We start from the raw sequence: 12,656 nt of genomic DNA, 5'->3' as shown, positions 1-12,656 counted from the left end.
GGGAAAGCAGCTCAGTCAAAATTACTGTTAATTATTAAGCCATTTATAGAGCACCCTGCCATGTGTCCCTGCTTTCACAGCTAGCATTGGCAGAATGGCTCTGATAAGCACCTGTTTGTTGTTACTTCAACTGTCTTTAAAAATAAATGTTTGTGTGTCTTCATAGAGAGACTTCCAGGTAAAACACATAGGTGCATTATTACCAAGTACAGGAAGGACAGATATTCAGGTACATGGTGTTGTGTTTTTCTACCTAAGAATATGCATTTTCCTTATGATTCTAAAAACTGAACTTAGTTCTCTGATCAAAAGTATTGTCCAGTTCTAAAATTCTGGCCATGCTTCCTAGCACTAGGGCAAACTGGAATGGGTTTTATTTACGAACTCTGATAAGCTAACCACATGGAACATACTCCTTTCTATGTCTTTCTGCCTTGTTGTGTAGCTTAATCATTCTAATAGCCTGCTAAGGAACATTGCTTGTAACGTTCCCTTGGTGATGCCTCCTAACATTCATGGACTGCTGAAATGCCACAAAGAGATGCAAATGTACTTCAAGAATATCGTTTTCCTTTATACAGTTGCAACAGCTAAATGTTTAAGCAATGAGAGAAGCACAAGCAAGGAGACAGGATGCATTGGTCAAGGAGGCAACACTCTTGCACAATTTTACTTCCCAAAGTGCTGTACAAGGAAGCTAATTATGTGAAATGGGTCCATGGTAAATAAGATGAGCACTATCGTTGGACTTACACTGGAAGACACAAGTGGCTTGGTATTCTGTGGGACAACAAAAGCAGTGCTGTAGTCTAATGTGAAACTCAGTCACTTTTCTGAACAGGATGAGATTGACACCACCATACTCTTATTTTGCAATTGAAACTCACGTATCAAGTTGAGGAGCCATATCAGAATTTGGACCATTTCTATATAAATGGATTGATTTGGTTTCTCTGGACAGGATAGGGGGTTCATTAGCAAGGAAGGTCCTTTTATTACTCTTGGGGTGTGTTTACTTTGTGCTAATGTTGTATATGTCACAAAAAGACTGAGTCTCAGTCTTTATACTGAGCAAAAATAATGGCTATTCCAACTGCTGTTCTCCTAACCCTCCCCACCACCCACTCACTGAGCCCTCATCCATTCCTCTTATTTTAAAAAGTCAGATACTGCACACAAACACAAGGCCGTGACAGCTGGGATACATCATTGCCATGTCTCACACACCTGCCCAATGTGTTGTTCCTAGCAGAATGTTACTTGCACGGGGAACATCATTTATTGTGACACCAGTTAATTTTGTGAGCAGAACAAGACGCCTTTTTATCTGTACCAAAATTTCACTCAAGATCGGGTGAAATTCTACGCTCTGTGTTGTGCAGGTCAAACTATGATACTAATGGTTTTCTCCCCACGTAAAATTTATGAAACACAAACTGTTGCTCTGATTCCAGCAAAGCATCCTAAAATGAGCAATGGGGAAATGCAACTTTGCTATGGCTACCTAAGAGGTCACATTAGTGGCTGTGTTGAGGGAAGTTCTGATGGATGGACAGCACAGAAGCCAGATAGCAGGGGACTAATGAGAGAACTGGAGAAGAGTAAATCTAAGCAATATGAATAGGCACACTTCATTGTAGGTGTGCTTTGGAATGGAGTCCAGAATGATGCCCAGCTATCCCATTGACAATACATGTGGGGAAGCTTGGAGGGAATGGAATACCATATTTTTGTAGAATGAAACACCACTCCAGTCTCTGAAGGCTACAAAGGGTTAAAACATTAATTAATCCTAAAAATTAATATTGGTTTGAAGTTTTTGCTTTCAGCTTCTTCTCCCAGTGCATTTAGAGAAGCCCTTGCAAATGCTATTTAGAGAACTGTTTAAAGCTAGAAATGGCTGCTTTATCCCAAAGTGCACAGTATTTATGAAATTGCATATTGGACAGAGTCAGCAAACTATCTGTGTGATAGCAAGTGCTGCTGAAATGTGATGAGGTCAGTGGTATATTTAATTTCCTGGATGGCACAATTTTTGCTGTGCATCATAGTTGAAGATATTATTTTCTTAAGATGCAGGCAAAAAATGCTAGCAAGACTTGGACACTCCTTTTATGTTCAGCTCCATCTGCTCTTTGTGATACTGCCATGGCTATAGTGAGAGCGGGACTCCAGAAGGAGCTGCTAGCAGGATATTTTCCATGAAGACACCTTGACTCCAGAATGTGATTCCTCACCTTGGGGTGAAACAGCTCAGTTCTTACATAAAGAATATCTGTTGGTTGTGGCGTTGAGGCCAGGCTGAGGCCTCAGGAGGGAGAGGTTTTAGAGGGGTCTTGTTGCTTGAATTACTGGCTGGTTGAATTAATTCTGTTGTGCAAGGGCTCAGTACATTGCCGTGTCTCTATGTGATTTATCGCTCCTCATCCTTGAAGGAAACCTTCACAACACTTTAAAAAGACAAACTTGGGTGTTTAAATTCATTTCTCTGCTAGACACTAAAAATCATGCACTGAACAGACACTGGATTTATGGTTTATTATAAGAATCTGTAATCAATTAACCCCCTCTTTTTGTCCTATGACTGCAGAGGTGTTAACAGGCCGCTCTGCCTTGAATGGTCCCTTATAATATGTGCTAACTACTTAAAATCATAGAATCCATAGGGTTAGCAGGGACCAAAAGGGTCATCTAATCTAACCCTATACCAAGATGCAGGATTTGTTGGCAGGATATGCTCAATAATCCACCTTGCATTTTGCTGTGATGCTGGAATTACCTTTCCCAGATCTGAAGAAGAGCTGTGTGTGGTTCGATGGCTTGTCTCTCTCACCAACAGAAGGTGGTCCAATAAAAGATATTACCACACGCACCTTGTAGCTGTCTCAGTCCCAGGCTATTAGAGAGACTACTACACTGCATACATAATGTCTGTGAAAACTATTATTTTAATTGTTTCCATGCCTGCTGGTGGGAATAGATTTATCTAAGCTGAAATAAACAAAATTAATAATAGCAGTATTATTATTTTTATTGCAGTAGCACCTAGGAACCCCAGTCATGGACCAGGGCCCCATTATGCTAGGTGCTACATAAAGACATGATTAAAAAACATTCCTTGCCCCCAAACAGCTCATGATCTCAGTATAAGACAAGACACAAACAACAAGTGGATACAGACAGTGGCAGTTAAGTATGCAGCACCTAACTTGTTCACAGTGTTTTACAAACAGTACCTAATCTCTGTTCATGATTAGCAAGAGTACGAAAGTTTCTTCCTTGTGCAATAGAAAATGAACCCATACTATTTTGTTGCGAAATTATCTTAAGGAAGCTAAAGGTTAATATAACCATCAAGGAAATACAATATAATTATCAGGGAAATGTAGGCTAAAGTTGAAGCAGAGATAAATACCTGCAAGATATCCTTACTGACAGCTGGAGATTAACCACTGGCTATCCTCACTCTGAATTGTATCTCCTATCGCATGGGAATGTGAGAAACAGTTCTCCTTGAGTCCCTTTCACACTGACGCCACAGGAAGTGCATGAGAGTTTTGCCATTGATTTCACTTGGGCCAGGATTTCACTATAGGAGTCTGACTTTTTTTCTGGCCCCATTCTATCATTATTCATATACCTCCAAACCGCAGCACCAAAACTAGTTAACTGAAGCTGTATGACAGAAGGCATTGTAAATGTATTTGATAAATCGCAAGCTTGCTGACAGAGGGCCATCCATTAGCATGTAACCACATTCATCATACTATGAGTGTGCTGAAAGCAGCTTTTGCACGGTGATAAAGAAAATGTCATTTCAATAGTTGCTGATGGTTATATGAGCCAGAAGCTGATTCAAATGAGCTTAGAGAACCTTCTGGTGTGCTGCTGAATATGACTGTGGTTCGTTGGATTGTTTAAACTAATGCATCTCTAAAAAACTCTTCCCTATTCTTTGTCTAAATAACAACCTGATTCATGTCATTGGATTCTTTTCATGATCAAATATAATACCAACTAGGTCTACAATAGATGGGAGCCCTGGGTGTTTTTATATGCTTATTTTTCAGCACTTGATGTCATAAGTGACCTCTGACAAATGCGTGGAAAGAGAACATAATCTCAGAAGAGCACATACTGCAAAGCATAAGATGTCCTTTGGAATGTTGCTCAGAGTAAAATTAAAACATCTAAGGTGTAGTGGAGGGGATGAAAGAAAAAAACATGGGGGCACAGGGAAGCAGAAGTAAAGAAATGAGATTATACGGGGCACATCGTAGCTTTCAGGTTTGATCCACTTTTATTGCAGGTGATCTTGAATCCATCAAGTATCACTTGAGAAAGTTTATTTGTGGCATTTCTCGGGTGCCTAACACCTTGGTGTCTAAGTGCTGAGCGAGTTCTGAAATTGCTGTGGATTACTCAAAAATAAGATACTAGTCAGCATGGTGGAACAGGGTCCTTGGTGAGCATGCAGAACGTCATGATGCAGTGACATCCTTGATCATGATAATGCTGGGTTATAATAACATTGTGTAGTATCATGACTTACCAAGAAAACATCCTAGCATGAACATCCTTGTGAGTCAGGAGCTTGCTCTGTGGGATAGTTTAGGAAATTGGCAGCCTTAGAAAAGAGATGAGAATAAGACTTGGGGCCTGATCCTTGTAGTTAGTGGGGGCTGTGTACTCACCTACCCCTCAAATCAAGCTTGTAGACTGGGAGACAATAAGTATCTTCTCGGTAGCTGTTATTGTTTTTAAATAACTATACACAATAGTGCAGCTTCATGAGGATCAACCCAGTGTAGGGTCCCCTCAGTGAGTCAAACACAAGCCATTGGGATCAATATAGGCGTTACTGGGTAAAATTCCATGATCTGAGATATACAAAAAGTCAGATCAGATGATCTGCTGCTCACTACTGGCCTTAAAATCTATGAGTTTATGATACAGAGCTAGTGTAGAGGCTTCTATGCTACCTCCCCTTCTCCTGCTCCTGGTGCAGCAGGTATAACTGGAGGAGAAAGGGGACGTGGCTGGAGCTTCCTTATCCTTCAGCAAACTTTGGTTGCTGTATCAGGCCCTTGTGCCTTTTGACAGCCAATGTAATTTAGAGCAGCTCTTAGGCTGTTCTGTGTTATACCCGGCGAGCAAAGAGATGCATAGACAGGTCAGGCGTCTTTGCAATATCCCCCCTGAGGTGCGCTGTGTGATCCTTAGCCATAGCCAAGGCTCTGAGCCAGGATGTATAATTCTGTCCTCTGGGATTTGGTGATTATCTGCAAGCTAATCAGGCAGTGGTTTATAAATGCTTTATGTGTAATGTGCCTAGATTCCCTTGATGAAATTCCATCTGTAAATGTACATAGATAGGCTGTATCATACTGTTATTTCGTACTAAGAACATCCTATAGAAACCTTCCAATAAATTGAACCTGTAAAAGAAAAATATGACATTCATTTTTCTACTAAATGCATAAAAAATGACTTTAGTTGAAACAGTACACATGGAATCTTGGAAGCATAAATGAGATTTTTAAGGGATCTAGAAGTGGTTAACTGTGTTTGATAGCTGGGGGGACATTGACTTCTCTTAACATTTTGCTCTTGAAAACCTTTGTAAAACAGTCTGGCCTACATATGACACTAAAGAGCACATCACAGCTTGACACAACTTCTCTGTGAAATGCACTGAATGCAGCTGAGGAGAACTGCAGAGAACCAGCTGACAAATTATTATGCTGATGCAGATCAGCCTTTGAGACTCTTCAGGTATTTCTTGCTGTATAGCTAGATGATATAAAATATTTAGGCACAAATAGTTTTATAAAATCATTTCAAGGGGCACTTGACTAGATGGCATAGGGAATTGGTACTGTAATGCAATCTTTCACTTGTAGATCATTGATGCTGATCCAAACTAGGGGCCAAATCCTGCAAAGAGAATGAGAATTGTCCTTATCTTCCCATGGGACTAGTCCTTACTCAGGTGTGTAATGCCATTAAACTTCGTGGAGCTACCTATTCATAGATTCCAAGGCCAGAAGGGACCATTGTGATCATTCAGTCTGAGGCTGTTAGTGAGGGTGTGCAGAATCAGACAGCAGGTCAACAATAAAGAGCCTTTGGCATTGTTAAGTGAATACATGCTCTCAGTAGCAACTACTGAGTAACCTTGCTGTATTTTCCAGTACAGCCCAAAGTTAAGTTTCCTTTATCTCACTAGAACATATAGCAAATCAGTGTCAGTGGCAAAGCGACTATGTTATCCTCCTCTAAAACCCTGTCCTTAAAACCCATTTATGCCATGCTGCTGGCAATGATTAAGGCAGCTGGTGCACTATGCCCGCTGCTTATTACACTAATTATAACTGACTCTTTGTTCCTCTGTGTGTGTTTGTATCCACCTGTTGTCTCTCATCTTCATTAATCTGTAAGCTCTTTGGGACAGGCACTATGTGTACAGCACCCAGTACAGGGGAGCCTGATCCCAGAGCAGGGCCCTTCGGTACTACTGCAATACAAATAATATTGTGAAACCAGGTGTCATAAACAGATAGTTAAGAGTTAATAGAACAGAAGTACTTCGTGTCTCTTTTGCCTGTAGCCTGGCTGTCACCTGACCAGAGGACCAATCAGGGGACAGGATACTTTCAAATCTTGAGGGAGGGAAGTTTTTGTGTGTGCTGTTAGTTTTTGGTGGTTGTTCTCTCTGCGTTTTGAGAGTGACCAGACATGCAGCCAGGTTTATCTCCAATCTCCCTGATACAGGTTCTTATAGATTCAAAATAGTAAGTACTAGGTGATAAGGTGAGTTAGGCTTATGTTTGTTTTCTTTATTTGCAAATGTGTATTTGGCTGGGAGGAGTTCAAATGTGTATTTGTATACTTAGGCTGGGAGGGTATTCCCAGTGTCTATAGCTGAAAGACCCTGTAACATATTCCATCTTAAATTTACAAAGATAATTTTTACTGTTTTTTCTTTCTTTAATTAAAAGCTTTTCTTGTTTAAGAAGCAGATTTTTTTTTATTCTGGTGAGACCCCAGGGGACTGGGTCTGGATCCACCAGGGAACTGGTGGGAAGAAAGGAGGGAAGGGGGAGAGAGAGGTTATTTTCTCTCTGTGTTAGGATTACTTTCTCTCTCAGGGAGAGTCTGGGAGGGGGAGAGAGAAGGAGGAGGGAAGGTGAATTTTCCTCCCTGTTTTAAGATTCAAGGAGTTTGAATCACAGTGATCTTCCAGGGTAACCCAGGGAGGGGAAGCCTGGGAGAGGCAACGGTGAGGGAAAGGGTTTACTTTCCTTGTGTTAAGATCCAGAGGGTCTAGGTCTTGGGGTTCCCTGGGCAAGGTTTTGTGGGGACCAGAGTGTACCAGGCACTGGAATTCCTGGCTGGTGGCAGCGCTACAAGTACTAAGGTGGTAATTGAGCTTAGAGGAATTCATGCTGGTACCCCATCTTTTGGACACTAAGGTTCAGAGTGGGGAATTATACCATGACACCAGGGCTTTTCTGAACTATCACAGCTGGATTCTGGGACACTGACAAGTGATTTCTCCAGTATTTGCTTCTTTTTTGCTTTCTGTCTTGTGACTGGATCTCTGACACACAGATGGTCAGGGCAACCATTGTCACTGAGCGAACAATTTATAGCAGATAGTGTTTTATAATTTCACCTCTTTCCCTATGTGTGAATTGTCCACAGAGAGCTAATGATTTTTTCTTAGCAATGGTGTTCTTCAAAATTAGCCACCAGACAGTTTTTGCAAATAATGTTTGGTCTGCAAGTTGTTTGAGAGCAGTTCATTGTGCATATATAAGGCCCAGAATCTGATCTCAGTTGATTGGGCACAAGGTATTTAAGCTTCCTTGAAATCAGTGGAAGTTAGGAGCTTAAATACCTTTGTGGATCTGGGCCACTGTTCACATGGGATGGTTCTGTTAGAATCAGTTTACTGAAGCAAAGACTCATGTTTGCAAATTCAAAATTTGTTTCCTGCTAACGTTCTTCAATGTTTTCTTTAAAACTGTCTGTTTCTGCAAATGCTGCCACCCATAAACTCATTCACTGGAATATTTGCCATGAAAGGACACAAGGATGCCATTGTCCACTGGGGTGACCACAAGCACAGTCATATATCCTTGGTCTTTTAAACACCTTTTTGCCCAGGTCATTGACCCTCGAGGGGTATGTTTAAGCTGCACCTGGGGCAAACCTCCCAGCCTGGATCCACAGACTAGTGTTAGGGGGTCTCACACTAGGATGCTAACAATAGCTGTGTAGACATTGCTTTGATGTTGCAGCTCAGGCTGTAACACCCCTGCCTCAGGCTTGACAGCCCAAGCTCCAGCCCCTAGCTACAACATCTACACAACTATTTTTTGTGTGCTAGCGTGAGCCCTGCTAGCATAAGTCCATGGAGCTGGGCTGGGAGTCTTGCTCTCATAAGCAGTCTAGACATATTCCAGATGACCCTGTTCTTGCATCACTGGATATCAATTGCATAGACATACCCTAGGTGATCCTGTTCTTGCGCAGTTGCACAGCAAATACATATAATGAATGGCCATGGGCCACATTTGCTGTGTGGACATATTATATAAACTGGATCTGAACCACTCACAGACTCGCCAGTTCCATACCTAGCTTATTGTATACTGACACCTGTGAATGCCACTCCTGCTTTGCACCTTGATAGGGGTCTAATGGATAAAGCTCTCTTTCTTCTCAGTAGTATGCGAGGGTTTAGAGAAAATTATGAAAGTAAAAATAATTAAATTCATAGATCTAAACAGTGAAGGGGATTTATTGCAGCACGGGTTTACCAAAAGTAGATAATGCCAGACTAATCCGATTTCCCTCTTTGAGAAAATAAATGATTTTTTTGATAAGGGATGCTCAGTAGATCTAATATATTTGGACTTCAGTAAAGCATTCAACACAGTTTTAATTCAGTTTAATTCATGTAATTCAGTTAGGGAAGGTGTGGTCAGTACAAACGTAAGGTGGATAAGGAATTGGCTAAAGAGAAGAAAACAGGTTGTGCTGAAAGGTGAATTATTGTATGGGAGAGAGATTACAAGTAGAATTCCTTAAGCATCAGTTTTGGGAACAATCTTACTCAGTATTTTTATTAATGATGTTGGCAGAAGAAGTAGGAGTGTGCTAATGAAATTTGTTGCTGACGCAAAGTTGGGAGGCATCGTCCATAGAGAGGTGGATTGGAGTATTATACAGGAAGATTTGGATGAACTTGAAGACTGGACTGACAGCAATGAGTGGAAATTCAGTAGTACAAAGTGCAAGGTCATCCCTTTAGGGTCTAATAATAAGAATTTCTGCTACAAGCTGAGGGCTCATCAATTGGAAGTGACAGAGGCCATGAACACATTCAGGCTGGAAATTAGAAGACTATTTCTAACCATCAGAGGAGTGAGGTTCTGGAACAGCCTTCTCACAGGAGTTGTGGGTCAAACAACTTAGTTAGTTTTGAGAGAGCGCTGGACAAATTTGAGTGCAACTGTATGATGGGTTGCTTGTGATGGTGCGTGGCAGGGCTCAACAGCCATGGAGCTCACTTTTGGTTTGTATCTTATGTTCCTAAAGCTCATGCTTCAGGGCTTGAGCCAGCCACTGGCAGGAATAAGGAAGGGATTCCCCCTCCCCCCCAGTGTATTCTTGGAGGTTTTTTATCTCTTTCCTCTGACACATGTGGGATGGCAGTGGCTGGAGATGGGCAGGGTGAGCTAGGGCTCTGCGGTGGCACCAAGCTCTCTCTCTATCAGGTGCTTGGTTGTTTAGTTCTTGCTCACATGCTCAAGGTCTAACTGATGGCCATATGTGGGGTTAAGAAGGAATTTTCCCCCAGGTCACATTGGTAGTGACCTTGGGGTTTTTTGCTTTTCACTGCAGCGTGTGGGAGTAGATCACTTGACAGGATTATCTGGGTATATATCATTTAATCAATTCCCTGCCATTATGCACTCTGCCTCAAGCACTGGTGCACTTTGATCCCTCCCATTCTCTGCCTGTGGCACATGTTAATTTAGTCTCCTGTGGGTCTCATTTCCGTTGGTCTCATTTCTGTTGTTGGATTTAGTGTGCTAGGTGGTGGTGGTGTACTCTGTGATATACAGGAGGTCAGACTAGTTGATCCTTTCTGGCCTTAAATGCTATGACTCAAGCAGCAAGACTCTCGTTTTAATAATAGTAAATGGGGCCTAGAGCAACAAAACAATGTGAGCCTGTTTACTGAATGGAATGGAATTAGTTGCTTAAAGGGCTTCTTTTTCACTTGTTTGCAGGTTGCACGGCCGATACCATGAAATGGCACCGAACATTGTGCCCATGGACTACACCAAGGATCCAGATGTTAAACTACCTATACAGCTTATAATTAACATGCCTGAACTAAAGGTATTGCTTCTAACTGCTTAAAAATGGTATCATGTTAAATTTGCCTCAAGGGAGTGAGTTTGGTACCATGGTTGAGTGATAACTAATGTGAGAAGCTGAGTTCCTCCCCTTCCTATTCCAGGCAGGACCAATGTCAGACATTGGAAATTATTTATGTAACTACAGGAAGTACAGACTTCCCCTTCACCAAGGGAGCCAGGCCCAGTACTTGAAAAGGTGGAGAGGTGTCTCATCATGATGTCAGCTGCATGTATGCAACTCCTGTTGAAATTGATGGAAGCAGTGTGCAAACAACTTATAGGGCCCCCCCGGAGTTCCTGGCTCCTAGCTCTGTGCTCAGACCACTAAGCCAGTAAGTCTTTCACTGTGATCTGTGGAGAACTTGCTGGTGGTCTTCAGAGAGCTGGCTTATCACAGGTGCTGGTTCCTCTTCCTTGTTTCCTGATGCTAAATTACCTAAAAAAGAAGATGAGAACACACTAACTACTCCCCATATTACTTTTCCATATAAACAAGAGCTTGTGTTGCTACAGGAGTTTCACATGATCTTAGTGGGAGGAGAGGGTGTCCATAAGACAATCAATATGTGGTTTACATCATGCGAAAATTTAGAGTGAGAAATATGAGTCCGCACATCTATCCTTTATCTAGTACAGCAATTAAATGTACCATAGTTTAATAGGACAAGTGTAGATTGTTAGACACCATTTAACCTTTTGAAGCAAAGTATTGAATTGCACCAGTTATGACAAAATGTTTGTTTTCTATGTAATATAAAATAGGTTAATAGAATTTCTATGTACTATCATGCAAAAACCACAGTCCACTCATTGCTGCCAGCATTTGAAGTGTCACCAAATATTTAGGGAATAGTGCAAAAATGTAACGGTGGTCTTCATTTCAGTGGTTTACAAAATCTCCATAATGTAGCACAGCAATCAGCACCTAAATGGAAGCAAAAGCAATTGCAATATTTTTGTGAAAAAATAAATGTACAGTTCTGAAGTCAGCATGCATTGAAATGCATTTAAAGCCAAACTCAAACCGAAGTTCAGTATTATTAGTCCCCTGACTACCATGTCTGGTGCATGCTCAGGGCAGGGGCAACATCGTACGTGTTCCCAGAAGCCCATTTGACTCAGAAGAATGTATTTATTGAAGAGCACTTGACGGTATCTAGAAATACATAATTTGTTTAATGTAAATAGAGAAATGAAGGGCTTCCAACCTGTAAGGATTTATTTTATAAAAAGATCTTTTTTGACAACTTCTGGCATAATTATGATTTGCCAGAGGCCTAAAACATGCAGCTCAGTAGTAGGATTCAGGAAGAAAATTGGAGGTTAACCGAGGGTTCTTTTGTCTGGGTTACTTTGATTTCTTTAGCAAGATCAACCCATAAGTCTTGTAGTATTTATAAATTCTCATTATGTGCTAACCCTTTAAGAGGCATAGAGAGGGTACAAGATGAAGGCTTGAAAGAAGCTTTCAAAAGTTGTTACCAAAAATGTAACAAAGAAACACTTTACCGAGAAGTTCAGAAAAAAGTCCTCATGTGACTCAACCTTTTAAATGCCATCAGTGTCATAAACACCACTGTTACCAGCATTATAACATATTGATATTCAAATTTTATCACACCTCACTTTTTTGAAATTAGTGATTATCTACCTTATATTGTTTCAAGTCACAATGTGTGATTTAACTCATTACTCTAAAATTAGGACAAATAGAATTTCTACTCCGAAGTCCAGCTGTTCAGCCCTTAGCTCATGAAGCTAGGCAACTCAGTTCCACCCAGAACAGAATCCAGCCCCAGAATGGCTTTTATTAATTAAGCATACCAGCTTTACAGGAAGCCTGTACCCTTGGTTGCCATAATTCTATGTATCCAACCAAACATTCCCTGGCACCTCACAACTCATATCTTAAGAAAGTTAGTGCTGTTTTAACAATGTGATACAACGTGGATAACCCATGAATCCAAAAAGATTCCCTGCCATGTTCACCATCATATATAGCATGACAGTAGGAACAGAAGACAAAATGAGGGCAATTTGAGGTTTATTACTTATATACAAACCTATAATATACACAATATTCCAAGACCCATTATTCTTCTGAAACATTCTGTGAAATGATATGTTTTAAAACATAATGTTGAATTGTTAATTTTATCATTTGTCACAGTAAGGAACATTTTAAAAGCTCATAATATGAATAGACTATTTTGGAGC

At 40.9% G+C, this 12,656-nt stretch overlaps 1 protein-coding gene across 1 annotated transcript in view; it reads left to right on the top strand.

Moving 5' to 3' along the window:
- CIB2 (calcium and integrin binding family member 2) overlaps window positions 1–12,656 on the top strand; it is a 111,232-nt gene that overhangs the window by 57,918 nt on the left and 40,658 nt on the right. Inside the window, exon 3 of the mRNA XM_030578135.1 lies at window positions 10,308–10,419. Within this exon, the coding sequence (XP_030433995.1) occupies window positions 10,308–10,419 (112 nt within the window). The remainder of the gene's footprint in view (window positions 1–10,307; window positions 10,420–12,656) is intronic.

Source organism: Gopherus evgoodei, chromosome 10 (assembly GCF_007399415.2).
Source record: "Gopherus evgoodei ecotype Sinaloan lineage chromosome 10, rGopEvg1_v1.p, whole genome shotgun sequence".
Lineage (NCBI taxonomy): Eukaryota > Metazoa > Chordata > Testudines > Testudinidae > Gopherus > Gopherus evgoodei.
This window is presented reverse-complemented; position numbering and strand designations above follow the sequence as displayed.